The 21,296-nt window shown below is 46.0% G+C and overlaps 1 protein-coding gene across 1 annotated transcript in view; it reads left to right on the forward strand.

Annotated features, from left to right (window-relative positions):
* WSCD2 (WSC domain containing 2) overlaps window positions 1–21,296 on the forward strand; it is a 124,045-nt gene that overhangs the window by 81,538 nt on the left and 21,211 nt on the right. Inside the window, 2 exon segments of the mRNA XM_021922865.2 lie at window positions 14,142–14,263; window positions 17,812–17,986. Of these exon segments, the coding sequence (XP_021778557.2) occupies window positions 14,142–14,263; window positions 17,812–17,986 (297 nt within the window).

Here is a 21,296-nt window from a genome sequence, read left to right on the forward strand (position 1 = left end):
TAGCAAACACTTTGTCCTTTTCTCCATGCCTCATGTAGAATAGCACATCTAATCTTCACAATGACCATTGACATAGGTACTATTATTTACTTATTCCCATTTTACAGATGAGGAAACTGAGTCTCAATGTCACAAAGCTTGTAAGCAGCAGAGAATTTAAACCCACTCTGGAGCCCTTGATGCTTTCAAAGAGAGAATCCATCCTGGGTTGTTCAAGCTTCTGGTTTGAGTCTTGTTGGAAAATCTCTCCGATTTCCAAACCAACAGGAGGGAGTGAATAAGAGGACAGGAGCTGGCTCCTTGTCTGAGGGCACTGTCCCATCATTGTCCCCTCCTGGGGACTGGGGAGGAATGTTTAATAGCAGCTAATAACTAGTTATCAATAATCTGCTGTATGTCAGGCACTGTCCTAAGCCAATTACAGGCCTGATTTCATTTACCTTCCCTACAGCCTTTTCAGGTAATTACTGTTGTTTATTATCCCCAACCAGTCCAAGGTCACATAGCATAATTCCAGATGACCTTAAGACTTATGAGAAGAGTTAATGTGCTTGATAAAAGATGGGGGGGTGCTGACCTTTCTAGGGGTTACCCCTCCCACGCAGTCCAAAGACAGAAGCAGAAATCCACAGCTGCTTCTCTAGCCCTCTAGCCAGTGCTTCCGAGATTTGCATGTGTCTGAGAGTTCCCCTGGGAGATCTTTTTAAAATGCAGATTCCAATTCAGCAGGTCCAGCAAGATGCTGCATTTCTAAAGAGCTCCCAGGTGATGCCAGGATACTGGTCCACAAACCACATTTTGAGCCTCTGTGGATCTCGTCCAGAATGTAGCCCTGCCCACCCGGTGGCTTTAGCAGAAAGTTAACAGCTAGTCTGTTTGCAGAGAAGGGCCTCTTCCATGTGAATTTCATTGTTTATAGAAACTCATTGTTTGTTTGCTTGAAAATGTGTTCAGTGTTTCAAATCCCAAATATATATGTACATATATATTTTGTTTGTTTGTTTGTTTGCTTTTGAGATGGAGTCTCACACCATCACCCAGGCTGGAGTGCAGTGGTGTGATCTTGGCTCACTGCAGCCCCTGCATCCCAGGTTCAAGCAATTCTCCTGCCTCAGCCTCCCAAGTAGCTGGGATTACAGTTTCCCACCACCACGCCTGGCTAATTTTTTTTTCTTTTCTTTTTTTTTTTTATTTTTTATTTTTTTATTTTTTTTTATTTTTAGTAGAGACAGGGTTTCACTATGTTGGCCAGGCTGGTCTCGAACTCCTGACTTCGCGATCCACCCATCTCAGGCTCCCAAAGTGCTGGAATTACAGGCATAAGCCACCATGCTCAGCCTCAAATCCCTTATTTTTGAAGCTCCGTTCAAGCTTTGCTGTGCAATAGGGTCGAGTATGCGGTCAATTTGCAAACTGGCTGTTTTTTCCAAATGAACTACAACTTCCACCTCCCCATAGTCATCTCAGTTCAGGTATGAAGGCCTAGGAGGGCAGAGGGCAGAGGACCGAGTAGCACATGAAATCCAGGCCAGAGAATGTTCATAGAGTGGCTTTCTGGTTTGGCTGCTAATATTACGAGTTTTTAACTTAGTGGCAGATTTATCACCTTTACAGCTGATCGCCTTTATGTCAATATTTATGTTATTTTGATAGCAACATTTGGACCATCTGAAGAGATGACCTTAAAGTCAGGGATATTTAGAGGGAAAGCTGCTGCCAGTAACACATCCTAGTGGATGAAGCTGAGATAGATAACAAGAACTGGATTGTGTATGTCATTAGGCAGACACTAGCCAGACCTCCTTTTGGTTAATGTTCAGGTTGGCTGAATAACCTGGACACACTCTCAATATCTCTTTCTCTCTTTCTCTCTCCCCTCTCTCCTTCTCCCCACCTCTCTCTTCCTCTTTCTCTCCCTCACCTTCCTCCCTCTCTCTTCCTCCCTCTCTCCACCCCCGTTTCTTTCTTTCTTTCTCTCTCTCTCTCTCTCTCACACACACACACACACACATTCAGATACACACACACACACATACTGCTATGATCACCTTGTATTACATAATAACATTTTCACTGACCATGGGTCAGCTGGGGGGCTGCTGGCAGGAATGCTTCTGCACCCCTCACTTGCCCCTTCTGTGTGGCACAATTATTTGGGTGGTGCTTTGTACCATCTGAGAATAGCATTTTTGTATTATGTCCAAGAGGAAGAAACATACTTATTTCTACTGAGAGTGGAGTCCTGGATTCTCTAAAGTTCATCACTGTTGTTCTGAATCATCACCATATAAGGTTTGAAACTTGAGCACCTTCAGCTGGAGACCCTAAAAGAAAATCTAAGCCTTATTAATCCCGAGGCTACCAAGACTGAGACTTAGAAGGAAGGCAGCTTGGACAAGGAGAGAGATGGTTGACAATGTTTCAAATCCAGTTGGCAACATGGTATACAAAGAGAGTGCAGGAACCATTCATTGAACCAAAACACTTGATGAGCTCTTCTGTGGATGAGATATGGAGAAGCTCAGTGGTCAGTAAAGCACAATGCCTGACCTCAAGGAGCTTTCCATCTCATGGGGCAACAGACCTGATACTAATGAAATTGGTTCAACCATGAGTTAGAAGGATAATTTTGTGCAGACCCAATACAAGTAGGATTGGTTGAACCAGAGACCCAGGGGACTGCAGGGGCTCTGTCTTCAAGAGCCAAGGGAGCAATTTTTGAGCTGAATCGCATTCTAAGAGGATTCCAGGTGAAGGGGACAGCCATGGGTTCTAATTCATGATCAAAAGTCCAGAGTCAGCAAAGGTCATGTGTTGAATGCTATGTTGGAAGCACCTTTCTCACTGATGTCTGCATTTTACATTGGAGAAACTGTGGCTCAGAGAATAGAAATGGCTAAATTGAACAGCACTGGGGGAGGCTCCATAAAGGAGAGGGCAGCTCGATAAAGGAGGGGACATTTGATGAGAGGCTTGAAAGGTTGTTTCCTGGCGGAGAAGAGGAGGATACCCAGACTCAAGACAAATCACCAAGCAGTGGGAGAGGAATTAGGCAAATAAAAGAGAGCACAAAAGCCTGGTGCCTGTTGCAGGAAATGACTGGCAGGCATGGGTTTTCTAAGGCTACTGTGCCTCTTAGGGACTGAGCATAAGCTGGAACCCAGGTCCATGAATCCCAGTTAGGGTACCCACTTGCCACAGTGTTGCAGACACCCTGACCCTGGAATTTGGTTCAGAACACCATCTTCTCTCTTTTGGGGGAACTCCTTGGCTCCAGCTCATCTCCTCCCTTCCCTGACCCCTGATCCCTCCTTTCACCTTGTTTCCAGACTCTAGGCAATGTGAAATCTGCAATGTCTTTGCTCTGACTCAGTGGCATCTTCGATTTCCTAGGATTATGCCTAGGATTTGCTTTGTACACAAATAAGTCAGAAAGGGATGCCTTCCAAGTCACTGGCACACAACTCTGGCATGTATTACATCAGGCAAGAGAAATGAGTGAGTGCTCCAGCAAACAGCTATGGCAGAAACCAGATTTCATTTGTAGAGTCATTAGTTGGTATTAACACTGTGTCCTAATTGTGTTTTCCTAAGCAGTGGCACAGAACTCTTAATGACTGCAGAGATCTAAAGGAAGCTTATTATCTCCCAAACACCATTCTGGTGGGGCATCTGCCTCGCACAGGATGCCAGCCTAGGTGTTTCTGAGGTGAGGTGATGGAATGCTTCCATAATAGTGAGAGCATTAAAAGGTTAGCAGAGCAAATGTCTGCAGGCACCCTGCTATTCTGCCTTGACACTGACTCTCGGGCACGTGGACTCTTTGCCCTTGTTACAAAAGAACAGAGAAATGGACTTCTTTCTTGGTCAGATTACATTTTTCACAGCAGTTTGCTAAATGTGTCGGCAAGTGTAGCTCTCCTCCCAGGGGTAGAGACCTGCTGGTGATTTGAGAACATTATGGCTTTATGGGATGTTGCAAGAAATTTCATTTGCCTGAAAGAGTCTTGCAAGATTTGGGTTGCAAAGTTCATCAGAACGGGACTCCTGAGTCCCAAGGGTGGCTGTCCATGGTGCTGACCACCCTTTAGCACTGCCTAAAACCCCAATGATGGCAAACCAGCCTCTCCCAGGGATCTGCACTTTTTTCCTTTTGTTTTTTCCTTCCTAGTTTAGTGCAGACATTATGAAGCTTACACTATCACTGAAAAAATAGATACCTTATTTATGGTTCACAATTTACATGGTGGATTTTGTGTACTGTTGTTAATTCTGGCAATTTTTTGTCTCCCAGAGTTAGAAGGAGAATTTTGTGCAGCGCTTTGCTTTATGTTCACTGATCCTCCATTCCAACTACTTCTGCTGAGAGGAACCCTCAGATGATTAGGGAACAGTCACATTTGCTGGAATGGACCACGTCTAACTCCTTCTTTGCTAGGCCTGGAGGCTTCTTCTACTTCCCTTTGCTGTAGGTCTGGGAGCCCCGAATTTCATAATTCATATGGGACCCCATGAACTCTTCTCTGTAGGGCCAAGGGAATAAGAGAAAATATTTCTTATTCTGCATCATGATGGGAGATAATTGGTTTGCTCTTCTCCCCTAAGCAAAATCTAGGTCATTGGAGAGGAAAATATTGGGAGCAATGCAGGTTTTGGAATCAGGCATAGTGTTTCTATCCCAATTCTCTCATTTGATGGCTGTATTGACTTTGGTCAAGCCACTCATTCTTTCTAGGTGTCAGGTGCTTCATCTATAAAATGAAGACAATCCCAATCTTTCACAATTTCTGTGGCCACCAAGTGAGGAAAAGACTAGAAAGCACCTAGCACAGTGCCTGTTACAGAGTAGCTTTTTCCTAATGGAAACTCCCCAGTTCACTCTGAGAAGCACCCAATTCAAGCGATTTGAATTTCCAACAGCCCACAGGAGCCTTTGGTAATGTCTAAAAATAGCTGGCTTGAATTCTCTTTGGACAGTTAGGCTCTTTGTGTAATTCAATCTCTCTCTGATTATAGGTAGCTAGGTAGCCATTAACAGCTTCCAGCTCACTGCCTTTCCTCCTCACCGCATCTTTAATGCAGTGGAGCTTGGCCTAATTACCCAGGGGGTGGTGGCTTCTTTCAAACCAAGGAGAACTCTTCCACAGCTGCCTCTAAGCTGATGCCAGGTGACTTTTACCTCATTTTTGTGAAGCTCCAGAACAAAGAGATGATAGGACTTCAGAGACACTTGCAGCTGGTTCTGGGCTGTTCTTCGTCTGCCCCCAGCAAAGGGAGTTGATGAACAGTTGCTCTGCTTGCTTCTTGCTAGTAAAAAGCCCAAGCTGCTGAGGTCATGTACCATCCCAGCTAGCCTGGCAATGCAGAGCTGACATTGTCAGAATGTGGGGCATGGGCTTTTGCAATCCTTGGACTCCCACTGTGGGGCCTGAGAGGATTTCTGGAAAATTCAGGTAGCTGGCATGGGGGTCTCTGGAGCGCAACTTGTTAAAATGGGCATACCTTCTTCAGGATAGTAAAGAGATGGGAAACTAGGATGTGATGTCAAACAAGATTGGGGTCAAATCCCAGCTCTGCTCCCTACCAGCTGTGTGACCTGGAAAAGTAATTGAATCTCTGCCTATAAAACAGGATAATAATATTTTTCACCTCATAGGTTGTTGTGAGGATTAACTGAGATATAATGTACACAACATACTTAGCACTAATGACATAGAGTAAACAGCTGTTGTTATTATTGCCATCATTGGCAATTATTTAGAAAGGTTGATTATTAGGAAGATGCCATCCAGGGCTACTGCTGTTGTCATTCATGACTCCAGGGAGTACCATTCACATAGACTATGAGCTGTGAAAAGCAATGGCCCTGAAATCTGTGGATTTTCCTTGTGATTGAAAGTGTTCAAAGATCCAAGATGTTTTAAGTTGGGTTCTCCCAAAACAGGGATGTGAACCTTGGCTACCTGGAAGGTGTTGCCAAGATGCACCCATAGGGGACTAGAAAGGTAAGATGGAGAAGAAAGCTAATACAGGGTCCCTGACAAAGCAGGTCTCTAGTGAGGACAACGGAAGCTTAACCCCACTGGAGAGCTCTGGGGGATGGTATTGAACAAACTTCAGACGTGTTTCACCTGAGGAACAGAAAGCTGCTGTATTTATTTTTCTCCAACTCTCATCCATCATTGGCTGAGGGTGGCTCCTTGGGAGATTAACTCCCTGGCAGGCCCAGCCTGTCCCTCACAGGCCCTAAGGCAGAGTCATGGTCACTATCAGCCTATAATGGAATGGCAAATGCCAACAGCAGGCATATTAATGGACCACTGACAGCAAACAGTGCATGGGTTCTAGCCACCCTCCACATATTATGGGCAAGTGATGGAGAAAGGAATAAGAAGTGGCATGGTTTGAGTACTTACGTCTCAGACACTGTTGTAAATGCCATCGCATAGACTTTCACCCCAACTGTGCAGGGTAGATACTACAATCCTCATATACACATGAGAAAAACTGAGGCTCAGCAAAGTGAAGACACCTGCCCAATGGCACACAGCTCAATAAGCAGCTGACCCAGGTCTGTCTGACTTAGAGCCAAGGCCCTTACCTCGGGACACCAGAGCCTTTTGCAAGCAAGAAAGCATCTTTTCACTGCTATGGAAATCCAGAATTCTTTATACCACAGGAGAGTGTCAGGGAAGCCAAGGGATTCCCTTGCCACCTCCCTTTCATTTTCAGACATAAGAGATGAAAGAGTCTCTCACCCACTGAAGGGGAGGGCCAGGTGACCCATATTACAGATGGAGGAAATGAGGGAAGTGGGGAGAGTAAATGTCTTGGCTACCATGTGTATTCTGTGTCCAGATCACCAAGACAGTGGAGAGCCACCTGCAGAGGGAGATGGCCTCCAGAGAGCTCCCCAGGTCCCAGGTGTCAAGCTAAACCAATCCCTTCCTGACTTGGAAAGCTCTCCAGACCTTCTGCTGGACATCAGGAAGCCCTCTGTGACTTCACGCAGTTTCCTCACAAAGTAAAATAGGCCAGACTTCAGGAATGCCTTCCACCCAGGAGATTAACTGCTCCTGGAACTGACTTCCCAAACTGTTATCCCCTCACCGCACCCCCAGAACACATCTTGCCCAAAGAGGTGCGCAGTAGTAGTTTCTAATCCATCTTGGGCCCTTTAAGTCCTCTAAAAATTTCACCTTATTTGGTATTCAGAGCATTCAGTTTAGCCCTCCTCTCTAAGCTGGGAGAGTCAGGGACTCATTAGCAGGTGTTTAAATGTCAAAGGGAGGCCAGTCTCTGCAGAGCTGGATCTACAAAGACTTCCTTCCTCTTCCTATTCTGGCCTCCTAATATCTAGGCAGGCTGGAAGAAATCACATGGAGAAATGCCAGCCTAGGGATTCCACATGGCTCTCCCCCTCTTTTCAGTCGAAGGACAGCAGGTAAGGAGACAGACCTTTGACTGCCCCCTCTCTAGTACCTGTAGCTCACAAAGTTTATCCATGTCCATCTCTGAATGATTCACCCAATATTTATGCACCCATTTTAGAGATGAGAACATTGAGGCTCTGAAATGAGAGGAAACTTGCCCATGGTCAAAGACAAGGAAGGGCAGAGGTGCCATGTGAAGGACAGTTCCCCGTTTTACAGCTGAAGATGCTGAGTTCCAGAGAGGAGAAACAGAGTCAGGATGAGAATTCATGTTTCCTAATCACTAAGTCTTCTGCTCCTCAACCAGGATGGCTCACCCTGAGCCTGTCAGTCCAGGGAAATGCCATGGCTCTCTGGTGTGGTGCCAGGATGGAAGGCCTCTCCTGGGGCACTGGGTCAGGGTGGGTCCCCTGAAGCTCATCTGGAGATGCATGTTAGTATGACCCATCAGCAGACTGAGCCCAAAAGATGGGTGCCAGCTTAGGGACAGGGGAGAGGGCAGTGCGCTTGGCCAAGGAAGGCTAGAGGAAGATGCATGTGTGCCACCCACAGGCCCTGAGTGATGCTCCAGTGCCTTCGATTATTTGGGGTCATGCTCTTAGAGGATACAAGGGTGACTCCTGAGGGCGAAGGACCCCAAAGACCACCCTGGGCTTGCTTCAGCTTTCACATGCCCACAGTCAGACATGCATACTCCCATATAGAGATGACTTGTATGTGAGATCCACTGTGATGCAAACAACTGGGACAGACACCAGCAGTGTCCCTGGCTGTGGGCACCAGGTGCAAGGGTCCCCAGTGCTCTTGGCATCCTGGGAAAAGACTCTATCTGGGCTGCACTCCATCAGAGGAATCTACCCATCCAGTTACTCTCTCTTCTTAAGGTGCATTTCCCCTTGCACTGGGAAATAAGTATTTTCATCTGAACCTAGGTGCCAGCCGTTGGGATGACTGGGAAATGTCAAACCCCTGGTGGCATTGAACCGGGCTCATGAGGGACTGGCTGAAGCCCAGCCTCATCCTCTACTAGGAGAATAGGAGCCCTCTTCTCAGCCAGCTGGTTGCCAGGCAACCCAGAGAGAGCCCCTGGGGTTGTTGTCTCCACGTGCACAAACACCTTATGGTAAGACTCGCCCTCCTAGAGGTTGATTTGATGCACAACCACACAAGTTATCTACAGAAGCGCACAGTCAAATGCACAGGGCCAGAGACTCCTATGTTCCCCCATAGACCCACGATGTGCAGATGAGCATGGTCTACAGGGTCACATTTGCATTCTCAGAGGTCAGCATCCACATGCCCAGACAGGTGGATCTGCACTCACACTGGCATGAGCATAGTCACACATACACATGGGATACACACATCATCACTCACACTCTTTCATACACAGATGAGCACTGTGTGCACAGCAACAGACACACATTCAGTGTCACATCCCACTGCTCAAACAATCTCAGTGCAGCCAGACCCACAAGTGCCCTCACACAGCCTCTCCTGCCCCATTAATGCACAGACACACACACACACATGCACACACATGTGCAAACACCACTCACTTCTTCAGACACGACTGTGTCTTCCCAACACACTGCTTTGGGGGCCTCAGACCCCACCAGGGTAGTGGAACAGGACTCAAGAAAGGACCCACATTAGAGGATAAGAGTTGGTGGGCTTGGGATCCCTACAAGGGTACCCAGGACTGCCCTAGCCCTAAAGGGGCCTCTGTTGGCTCCAACCCCCAAAATACTGTCTTTAGCAACCCTCCAAGCTCTAGCTTACGACCTGGGAGGATTTCATGATGGTCCCTCAAATAGGATTCTGGTGGGGAAGAGGGAGGTTAACAATTTGAAGTTGGTTCTAGAGACCCAGGGTCAAGCGACCTCAGAGTGACAGCCCTGACTTTCTGAATGATTTGTGGTGAAAAGCAGAGTGGACATGAAGGGTGGGAGAGAGAAAATCAATGTCCCACTGTTGTGAAATGCTAAAGCCAGGGGTGGCTTTTTAAAAAGGGACAGCCCAGGAGAGTAGAGACTTGGAGTTCAGACATTCCCAGGTTGAAATCCAGACACTGCCACTTGTCAGCTGTATGGCCTTGGGCAAGTCACTTCCCCTCTGCACCTGTTTTCTCTTCTTTATAATGGAGAGAATGAGATCTTCCTGCTAAGGTTTAGGAAGGTTCCACCGGATAAGATATATCAAGCATTTACACAATGCCTGGCACTTGATAAATATCAAAGATGTAAGTCTGACTCTTACAAGCTGGGTGACTCACATCAAGCAGTTTCAGTCCTCTGAGCCTTGAGTTTCCTCATCTGTGAAAATGGGGAGCCCCATATGACCAGGGTGAATGGGAGAGTTCAATGAGACACATGTGTGAACAACTCAGCCTACTTCCCATCACATACCATACAATCAGTACATGGTAGCAATAACAATCACAAAAATATTATGATTTTCTTAAAGACAAGGTCCCACTCTGTCAACCAGGCTGGAGTGCAGTGGCATGATCATGGCTCATTGCAGCCTCAACTGCCTGGGCTCAAGCAATTCTTCCATATCAGCCTCCTGAGTAGCTGGGACTACAGGCATGCACCACCACCCATAGCTAATTAAAAAAAAAAAAAAATTATTTGTAGAGATAGGGTCTTGCTATGTTGCTCAGGCTGATCTCAAATTCCTGGGCTCAGGGGATCCTCCTGTCTTTGCCTCCTAAAGTGTTGGGATTACAGGTATGAGTCACTGCACTGGGCTAATATTATATTAATATAAGCATCTATTCATAATAGTATTATTATTATTGGAAGCAGCACAGGCTTTGGAGACAGGGAAACCTGGCTTTGATCTCACCCTGTTGTTTGCCAGCTCTGTAACACTGGAAGCCAGCGAGCCTGCCTCAGCTTCCTCAGTTTTATCATCTGTGAGATGGAGGTACTCATAGCATCTATCACCTATGGGTGCTGTGCAGACTGAGTGGACCCAGAGTTCCCAGCATGGAGCCTGGCATTAGCAGGAACTCAGTAGATTCAAGTGGAGTGGAAAGAAAGGGAAAGTTAGCATCTTGTTGCCCAGTGACCTGACTTAGCATCTGGTTGAGTTTTCTGGTTAAGTGAGAGCTAATCCACAGTGCTTGGGACTTCCCACCTCATTGCCGTAAATCTTTAGCTCAAATGCCCACTTCCCCGGTGGGTGTGGCAGCTCACACCTATAATCCCAGCACTTTGGGAGGCTGAGACAAGCAGATCACTTGAGGTCAGGAGTTCCAGACCAGCCTGGCCAATATGGTGAAACCCCATCTCTACTAAAAATACAAAAATTGAGCTGGGTGTGGTGGCACACATCTGTAATCCCAGCTACTCAGGAGAATGAGGCAGGAAAATCACTTGAACCTGGGAGGCGCAGGTTGCAGTGAGCCGAGATCTGGACTCCAACCTGAGCAATAGAGGAAAACTCAGACACACACACAATGTGTATGGCACATGCTATGGACATCATGCTCTAGGTGACCTTACAGGGCATCCCACTCAGCAACTCAGGCCACAAAATGGATGACTGTCCAGTGTTTCTCTACAGGGCACTAGTGGCATTTGGGATGTGGCACGTGCTCATTTAGGAGGTGAAGGGCTGTCCTGTGCAGAACAGGCATGCACATTTCCAGCCCCAGCCCTTCAAGTGCCAGTGGCCTCAAACCACTGGAGCCATCAAAGGTGTTCCCACACTTCTTTGAATGTTCCCAGGGTAGTAGGCATGAGAGTCACTGCACAGTTTAACTCCCAGTCTTCATTTATATGTGGGGAAACTGAGGCCTGGAGGGACCACGGAGCAGATGAGCAGCATCCTGACATTATCACCACTACCACTGCCACTTGTCTCACCAGGATAAAGTCAGAGACCCAGAAAGCTAAGACAGCAGGAGTCTGAGGGATGCCCTGGAAGTTAGTCATTTAACCAAATTCCTAATGTCCTCTTAGTTTTCTTGGCTTGTCACTGCAGTGAGCAACTTCAGCCTATCAGGTGCCATGTGGTAGAAAGAATCACTAGGGTGTCTTTGATGGCTAAAATATAAAATTATCATTCATAAACACCCTCCCCCCACCCTTCTGCTCAGGGAGTTATTCCATATCCTCTTCTCTGCACATAAATGTAAATATATATGTGTATGCTAAAAAACGCTTTTACACTCTCGATAGACCCAGACACCGCTACAGAGAGAGACATATGGTTTTTGCAACTTGCTTTGCTTTTTTCCAAGGGCTAACACTTTGCTTCTGAGCCTCAGTAAGTTTTTGCAAACGATGGGTCCTTAGATTTGTCTTGCAACCTCTTCTCTCAAAGCCCTGTTTCTCTTATCTGTAAAATGAGAGTTTACAATGAACCTTGCAGGATTTTCAAGCAGGTGACATGAGCTGACGTTTCTGAAGTGCTCAGCAGAGGAGATGACATATAATAGGGACTCAATAAATGGGGTCTGTTCTTGTGCTGATGGTTTTCATCACACCATGTTAACAATGCCCTTTGTTTTATGTGGATGGCTATGCTTCCCGAAGGGTATATACAACTCAGAATTTGAGAAATAACCCAATTGTAAATGTATATCACCAGCCTTTCAAAAGATTTAACAGCGGCCACTTAAATTTTGTTTTAATAGAGATGGAGGGCTCACTATGTTGGCCAGGTTGGTCTTCAGTGCCTGGCCTCAGGCAATCCTCCTGCCTTGGCTTCACTTGTTTTGCCTTTATTACATAAAAATACATATTCATTGTAGAAAAAAGTTAGAAAAGAGTTTTACAAAGAGATGGAAATAAAAATTACCTATATTCCTACTGGATTGGTCAGAGTTCTCTAGGGAAACAGAACCAACAGGATTAGAACCAATACGATATGTGGATAGATATATTAAGAGATTTATTTTAAGGAAGTTGGCTCACGCGATTGTGGGAGCTGGCAAGTCCGAAATTCATATGACAGGCCAGCACACGGGAAACTCAGCCAGCAGTGAATGCTGCCATCATGAGATGGAATTCCTTCTTCTCCAGGAAGCCTTAGGATTGCTTTTAAGACCCTCAACTGATTGGATGAGGCTCACCCACATTATCAAGTATCATTTCCTCTACTTAAGGTCAACTAATGGTAGATGTCAATCACATACAGAAAATACCTTCATAGCAACATCTAGACCAATGTTTCGCCAAACAGCTGGGCACCATGGCCTAGCTAAGTTGACATATAAAATTTATCCTTCACACCTACTGTCCAGGGACATCACAGTTATTAACACATTGGTATATGTCTCTCTAGAGATTAATTTTTTATAAAATTGATATTTTATAACATGTAGGATTTTACATTCTCAGTTTTTATTTAACTTTGTATCTTAAACACATCTTCGTCTGGCTAAAATAACTTTTAATACCATTTATTTCAATGGAATTCCACCTTCAATAGAATTCCATTGTGTGTTGTCATTCCAGACATTATTGGCCCAATTATCTCATGCTGGACACCTAGGTTGTTTCTACCCCTTCACTTGTTAATTTTTAAAATGCTGCAGTGAACAACCTTACTGATAAATCTTTGCGCACATCTGTAGTGGATGCTATAGGCGCCCACCCCAGTCCCCTTTCCTGTGGTGACTGTTGGTGGCAATCAGTGGCTCACGACTGCCCCATTCTCTGAAAAATAGCCTTGGGCCTATCAGAAGCAAGCAGCCCCTCGCAGGAAGTTATGCCCCACCCTGGGGCACAGCCCACAGCCAAAAAGTGACTGATACTGGAGACCAGGATGGACAAGGCCAAGGCAAGCCAGCCCCCTTTCCTTAAGGTGGGGCCAACTCTGTAGTGCAATTTCTCATCCAGAGCCTCCTCCTGATCCCTGCCGTGAGGCCAGGATGGAGATGGGACCCAGCTGAGATCACGTCCTTACTTAGCTCTGTCTGGTCCTGCCTCCCGCTTTCTTTCTCTGAGAGCACACCTTCAATGAAACATTTGTCTCAGGCTCTGCTTCAGTAGCCCCAACCTAAGACAACATTTCTGAATATTTTCTTAAGGGATGACTTCTATTGAAGATTTGACAATGGACTCCAAATTTTTTATAGTGTAGCTGCACTATTTCTGGGTTAAATTTTCTTAAAGGGATTCCCTCTGACACGTCAGTCCCTTGCAGCTTGTTGGTGCCCAGTACTGGGTAGGTAGGAAGTTCTGAGGCCCAGGACTTTTCCCCTAAAGCCCAGGGCAACAAAAGGGAGAGGAGAACCCTAGTAGTAGTGAGTAAGGACAGGACAGCTGCAGACCCCTTGCTTCCCTCAGTCCTCAAACACTCAGCCCTGATGAAATCACACAAATCCTCTGTGCACTTGATAATTTCCCCGAATGGGGCACTGCCATGGTTGGGAGTGAGGAAGTGAGGCATGGGAATCTGACAAAGAAAGTGGGATAGCATGGCCCAGGAAGAATGTCATCTCAGCGACCTGGGTTGTTGACAAAGGGGCCAGGGTTGAGGAGAACGTTCTTTGATGTATCGAGCTCATTGACTAGGAACAGACATGTTCAAGAACAGAAAACATAGCCACTCTTTCCATCTCTGCTTTGGCTTGCTCTGTGACCTTGGGCAAGACTCTTGCCTTCTCTGGGCTTTCTTCAGAAGGTGGTTTTCCCAACCAGATCTGGCTCCTTGTATATCTGACTGGTCCTCTTCTCTCTGGTTCTTCAGATGGAAGTGCAGTGTTCCGGGGCTGCTTCCGCAGGCCTGACAACCTTTCCCTGGCCTTACCCGTGACAGCTGCCATGCTGAACATGTCCGTGGACAAGTGCGTGGACTTCTGCACTGAGAAGGTGAGCACAGGGTGGGGCCCACGGAACTCTGGGTGAGGGGGACAGTGCAGCACAGCTGAAGGAACCACATGCTTGGCTGGAGAAGCAACAGCTCAGTCGGGATAGATGCAGTCGCTGACTGGGATCTATGACATGGGAGAGGGATGTGACCGTTTCACGTGGATCTAACGGACTGGAGCTACACAGAATAGATTTTCCTGCCTTTGAGGAAGTGCGTTTTAATACTGAGGAATAGTTAGGAATGAGGGTTATTAGTCCATTTTTATACTGCTATGAAGAAATAACTCAGATTGGGTAATTCATTTAAAAAAAGGGGGGGTTTAATAGACTCACAGTTTCACGTGGCAAGGAGGCCTCTCAATCATGGTGGAAGGCAAAGGAAAAGCAAAGGCATGTCTTACATGGCAGCAGGCAAGAGAGCATGTGTAGGGGAACTGCCCTTTTTAAAGACATCAGATCTCATGAGACTTATTCACTATCATGAGAACAACATGGGAAAAACCCACCCCCATGATTCAGTTCCCTCCCACCAGGTCCCTCCCGTGACACATGGGGATTATGGGAGCTACAATTCAAGATGAGATTTGGGTGGGGACACAGCCAAACCATATCAGGGGGTGACATTTGAACTTGGCTTAGAAGCATGAAAAAGTTACCAAGTAAAGGTGAGGACAGTCCCACCTTAGGGCAGAGGCAGTTCCCCATTGGAGGAGGGGTGCGAGCAGAGGCCAGGCAGCAGTGTCATCCAGAGCTTTGGGCACTGGAGAGCACCTGGGTTGGATGTTCTTTTTTTGGCCTAAGGTGCTAGATGTCTGACTGTTTATACTTCCTCCCTAGCCAGGCTGTGAACTCCTGGAGGGTAGGGGCTATGCCTTGTACATTTTGTGCCCCCCTTCAATATCCCCAGCACAGAACTGGGCACATAACTGGCACTCAGCAATGTCCAAGGAGCTCCGGTGTTTTCTCAAAATGAGCTAATTACTCAAGTGTCCAGAGGAGAACCATACCTCCTCCACCACCAAAAGATGGTTGGGCATTCTAGAGAGTAGTTGAGGGTAGAGAGGTATAAATGCTCAAACACCAAGAAGAAGCTTTCTTCTGCAGGACTTGAAAGAGAACTGAAAAAAGAAATCCCTTTCTCACGGTCATGCAATACACTGCAGTAAATGCCCCCTTAGTGTGATGGTGATATGGGACCCATGCTTTGGGAAAAGCTGTCTGAGTGTTCTCAGACTCAGTGGATCCAGTCACACAGGCGTGACCCTGGTTTGCTACCAGATTAGTCCTGGACTAGCTACCAGGGAGAACTAGGGGTGGTGGGTCAAGTTTAGAAGCAAATTGGGCAAAAGACAGACCCTTGCCCACCAGATCTCAGGTCCATCCTGCCCCCACTTAACTGTTCAATAGAACAATTAAAGCAATCAGAAGCACATCTCCCAACAAAGACTCTGAGTACACAGAGGTATCAGTATCTCCTTTGGCTTAAAAGAACAAATTCAGAAAGCTTTTCCCAAAGCATGGGTCCTAATATCACCATCACACCAAATCTTCAAATATTTAATAAGACCCTACTGTATGTCAGTACTCCTGCTTAGTGCTGGGGATGCAAAGTAACAAGATACAATCTCTATCCTCAAGGATGCAGGCATTCGCTTTATCTACATTGTGGCACCTCCTGGGTGCTCAGACCACACCCTGAGTCCTGGATGCCCCCATCTGCTCTGAGTCATCCTGCTTGGCTATTTCTCTCATTGGGCTTCTAATGCATTTCTCTGGAAGTCTAAAAGGCTGCAGCATCACAATAGTGGCTGCTTGCTGAGAATATCCTCCATGCAGCCCTCTGCACCGTGGATCATACGGTTTACTTCTCAGGCCAACCCTATGAGTTAGACATTTTCAGTCCCATTTCACAAATGAGAAAACCAAGTTTCAGACAGGTGAAGTCATTTGCCTAAGCTCTCAGCAGAAGCGAGTGGCAGAGCTGGAGTTCACACTGGGGACTGACTCCAAATTCAAGCTCTTAAACTTCTGAGCCACCCTGGTGACCCCACCAGAGAGGCTTCCCACAGCTATTCAAGAGGGACCAGCCTACCTCAAATAACCAAGCATTTCTTAAGGACTTGCTGTACTCCTAAGAGGCATTCTAGAAGATGGGAGGTGACATTTGTGAGATTAAAGGAGGCTTGGCTGTCATTTGGTCCACCTCTCCCCTTAGCAGGAATCCCTCCACCCACATGGCATTCCCTCACTTCCAGAGGGCCCTGGGGAAACCTACAGATCCCCTGGAGTTGGGGGGACAAACAGGCACATGACAGTGAAATCATGGGGCAAACTAGCGTAGCAAAGTGTCAGACTGTACCCAGGACTGGAGAGAAGTGAGGGTGTGTATGTGGGAACAAGAGGTCCCCCTGCAAACCTCCCTCTTCCTGTTTTCTCTGATCTCCTTAGGGGGCAAAGGAAAGAAACTAAGGTGATCAAGTGGACAGGGATACAGAACTGCTTGTGTCGTGATAGAGGGTGTGAGGTTTAGGGTGTCAGAGGAGGCTCAAGGATTCTCATTATTTAGAAAATGTCATCAGTCATGGCCCAAGCTGACCCTCCGGTATGTCAGCACTTTTGCTCTTCAGCTAGGTGCCGCAGTTCCTATTTAATATCTTCTAGGAAAGAAACTAAAGCTACTGTGGCAAAGCTGGCTGGCTCCAGCCACACAGGTGTGACCCTGGTTTGCTACCAGATTGATTATTCCTGGGCCGGCTACCAGAAAGAACTAGGGGTGGTGGGTCCAGTTTATAAGTAAATGGGGCAAAAGACAAACCCGTGCCCACCAGATCTCAGGTCCATCTTGCCCCCACTTCGCTGCTCAATAGAACAAATAAAGCAATCAGAAGCAGCTCTCCCAACAAAGACTCTGGGTACACAGGGGTATCAGTATCTCCTTTGCCTTAAAAGAGCAGACTCAGACAGCTTTTCCCAAAGCATGGGTCTCATCTCACCATCTCACCAAGGGGGCATTTACTGTGGTGTATTGCATGACCATGAGAAAGGGATTTCTTTTTCAGTTCTCTTTCCGGGAGAAAGCTTTGTCTCAGTGTTTAAGCGTCAACACCTCTCCCCTTTAACTACTCTCTATGCAGGAAAAATGGAGCCAATCCCAGGCTCACAGTCTTGGTTGGCCAGAGTGCCTAGGTAGAATTTAATCACTTGTTTTGTTTCTGTATTACGTGCATTTACAGTATGGAGATGTATGGAAGTGCTACTTGCCCACAAGTACTATTAGTGGTAGCAATACAAAGTATCCTTTGAAATTTAAGTTTCGAAAAGTGAATCGACTTAAAGGAAACTAATAAGTACACAATAGTACAGTAGGTGCACAGATAGGGCAAAATCATAAAAGCATGGTTTGTGGATGGAATTTGGGGACCCTCAAGTTGAGGGAGACTGACAGAGAAGGCAGTGGTTGGAATGCAAATCCTGTTCTCCATTTGGAGTCTGAAGCTGTCCAGGGATTTAGCAACTCTCTTCCTCTTCTTCTCCCACTCCATCCCCAGGAGTACCCGCTGGCAGCTCTTGCAGGCACCGCCTGCCACTGTGGATTTCCCACCACCCGATTCCCACTCCATGACAGAGAGGATGAGCAGCTCTGTGCCCAGAAGTGCAGCGCGGAGGAGTTTGAGAGCTGTGGAACTCCTAGTTACTTCATTGTGTACCAGACACAAGTCCAAGGTGAGCTAGGCCCTTCCCCAGTGGACCCCAGATACACTCCCAATGGCTTCCCTCCCAGACGTGTCCCTGCCAGTCCGTCCCACACAGCCTGCAGCAAGGAGAAAACCATGCAAGCCAGAGGGCAGCGATGATGAACTCCACCAGGCTTAGAGTTCCTGGATGGGCAACAGAAGGAATTCCCAGGGTAGGGAGCATTCTGATGACCCATCTCTATCCCTCATCACTGAGGACCCTTGGTGGCTCCTGTAGTGACAGCGAATGAGAAAGACAGATTCACTGCTTTATCCTAGACAAGTCATTTCCCCTTTCTGGGCTGCAGTTTTTCCATCTGTAAAATGAAACTGTAGACTGTTAGCCTCCAATGTTCCTTCCAATTCTAAGATTTTGTCAATTTATATATAAATTCTTCCTTCTTCTCTCTCCCTGTCTCACTTATCCTTTCCACTTGCAGTCTTCTTCCTTTGCTAGTGGAATCCACACTTACTGTTATCTCCTCTTCTGTCTCTTGGGGCTACCAGACATGATGATCATGATGGTGGTGATGATGATGATAATGCGTAATAAAGTAATGGAGTAAAGTATCGTAATGCATTAATGAAAAAGTAATGAAATAATGCGTAAATAAATAATAAAGTAATCAATAAATAAATGTCGTAATCATAAATAATAAAGTAATTAATGCGTAATCGTAATAATAAGTAATGAATGTAATAATAATGTCGTAATAGTAATGTAAATGGTAATTAATAAATTAGTAGTAATAATAATGAAATATTAATTAAGTAATAGTGTAAAGTAATAAAGTAATGCAATAATAAAGTAATATACTGATGGTGATGATTATGATGATGGTGATGGTGATGATTATGATGGTGATGGTGATGATACTGATGGTGATGATTATGATGATGGTGATGGTAGTGAGTAGTGAGTGGGTGATGGGTGATGATAATGAGTGATGGGTGGTGATAGTTATGGTGATGAGTGATGATGATAATGGGTAGTGATAGGTAGAAAGAGTGATGCTGATAGTGCTGATGATGGTGATGATGAAAGTGATGATGATGATGATGGTGATGAGAAGGAGCAAGAGGAGGAGGCAGCAATACTTGTAGTTTCTTGAGGTCTTCCTCTGTGCCAGACTCAGTATTGCATCCTTCATATGCATGTTTTCATTGAATCCCCTCAACTCTCTATGAGTTGGGAACAGTCATTATACCCTCTTTACTATGGGGCGGGGGAGGGGATTGAGACTCAGAACAGTTGAGGAACTTACCTTAAGTCATACTGTTTATAAACTTTCCCAATAAAACCCATTTCTCCTGACCAAGGTATCATGAAGGGTGGGTGGCACTTGGGTGGGGATTGGGGGTCATCCCTCGCCAGGACACACAGCCCAAAGGAAGCCCCTGAAGGATCACCTCGATGTCTGAATATATTGACCATCTACTATGTACTAGTCCTTATGCCAAGCCTCATCTCATTTAGTGATGTGAAGTCCACAGTAAACCTATGATCAGGGCAGTATCATCCCCACTTTACAGATGACAGAACTAAAATTCAGAGAGATTGGGAACTGGCCACAATTATACATCTACAAAAGCAATTTGTTTCCAGGTGTCTGACTCCAAAGCCCCTGCTGGAAACCTTTGCCCATGCTCCAGTGACACTCCCCACAGTCTGGAGAGCCAAGAAAACACCACTGGACTAGACCTCTTCCTTCTCATTTCCCAGTCACCAAGCTGCCATATGTGGTTGAGCAGGTTGAGCATTGCACTGGCACAGCCAACAGAAAAAGTGGTGTCTGAAAGCCAGCCACATGTTGTGTGCCCTGGATGGCAGAACATCTGTCCAGAGGAAGGAGTGGGCACCTTTTTCTGATTTGCACAAAAGTGCTGTACGAGCTAGTGGCAGCCCCACCAATAGCCTGTCCCTGTTTGACTGATGGGGTAACAGTGGTGATCAGCTGTGGCTGTTTCTATGGTAGCTAAAGTCCTTCTGAGAGCCTAGTGAGCATGTGGCTCTTGGCCTTCTTTACAGTCTGAAGGGGAAGGATGAGTCTTTGTTAGCTTTCGGGGAAATGTTGGTTAGTCTTTGCAGAGCTGTGCTGCCTTAGCCTGCAGGGGAAAGTCATACACAGATTAATTACCCTGTGATCATGAACGGCTTTGAAGTGGCCAGAACAGACACTGGCGCCTTTTCAATAGCAGATAACGATTCCTTAATTGATGAGTTTGCTCATTCCCAGTGCCCTACCCCCAGGCCATTACTAGGGCTTCCATTTTTCCACATCACTCTTGCAGTTTCTACACACTGGGGAGGTTTGACAGTTATGTGGCTCATCAGCCTGCCAAGAGCCTGGCCCACCAGGGCTGCCATTTATTGAGCACCTACTGTGTGCTAAGCCCTGATGCCCCCTATGGGAACTAAATAATTATTGAACACTTGCTCTGTGCCAGGCTCTGTCAAATCTTTTACCTGCCTTAAATCATCTAATCATCCAAACAGTCCAGTTGCATAAGCACTGTTATTCACCATTTTACAAATGAGGCAACTTGGCACAGGGAGGCTGAGTAACTTGGCCAAAGTCAAACAATTCAGACATGGCAGTGTAGGGATTCAAACCCAGGAAATCTAGGTCCCAAGACTGCACTCTCAACCCTAGCTTCTCAAAATACATTGTGAAAAATTCACAGTCATTATCCCATATAATTGTGTAAGGTTTATTAACCCTGTTTCATAGGTGAGGAAACTGAGGCTTAGTGAGTGGAAAGCCTTGTTCAGTGCCACACAGGTAGGCCATGACAGTTCTGAATGGAAACCCAGGTTGGTCTGATTCCAGAATTGCATATAATATTGCCTCTAACAGCTGCTTAATTTATAGGGCTTAGGAACCAAATCAACTTTCTTTATAGCACTGAAAACCACAGCTTTTACCTTGGGGTTGGCCTTGGCCTCCCAGGAAGTATTTGAATAGAGAATTCTGTTTTGGGGGGAAATTAAGGAGCCTGGTCTGCCCCACCCGACCTATCAACCCAACATTTTATTCTGAAAAAGAAAAAAGTCAAACCTCCAGAAAAGTTGCAAGGCTTATGCAGTGAACACCTATATACTTATTCCATAGAATTTTGTGATGTATGTTAACTTTTGCTATATTTACTTTATTGTCCATCTCTCCATTTCTCCATCCCTCCATCCTTCCTAATTTTTGGTGCATTTCAAAGTAAGTTGCAAGCATCATTGTACTTCAGGATGTTGTCATTGGTTATAATTCAATATTAGCTTTTCTGAAGTAACATTTCCATAGAGC

The sequence above is a fragment of the Papio anubis genome, chromosome 9 (genome assembly GCF_008728515.1).
Source record: "Papio anubis isolate 15944 chromosome 9, Panubis1.0, whole genome shotgun sequence".
In the NCBI taxonomy this organism is placed as follows: Eukaryota; Metazoa; Chordata; class Mammalia; order Primates; family Cercopithecidae; genus Papio; species Papio anubis.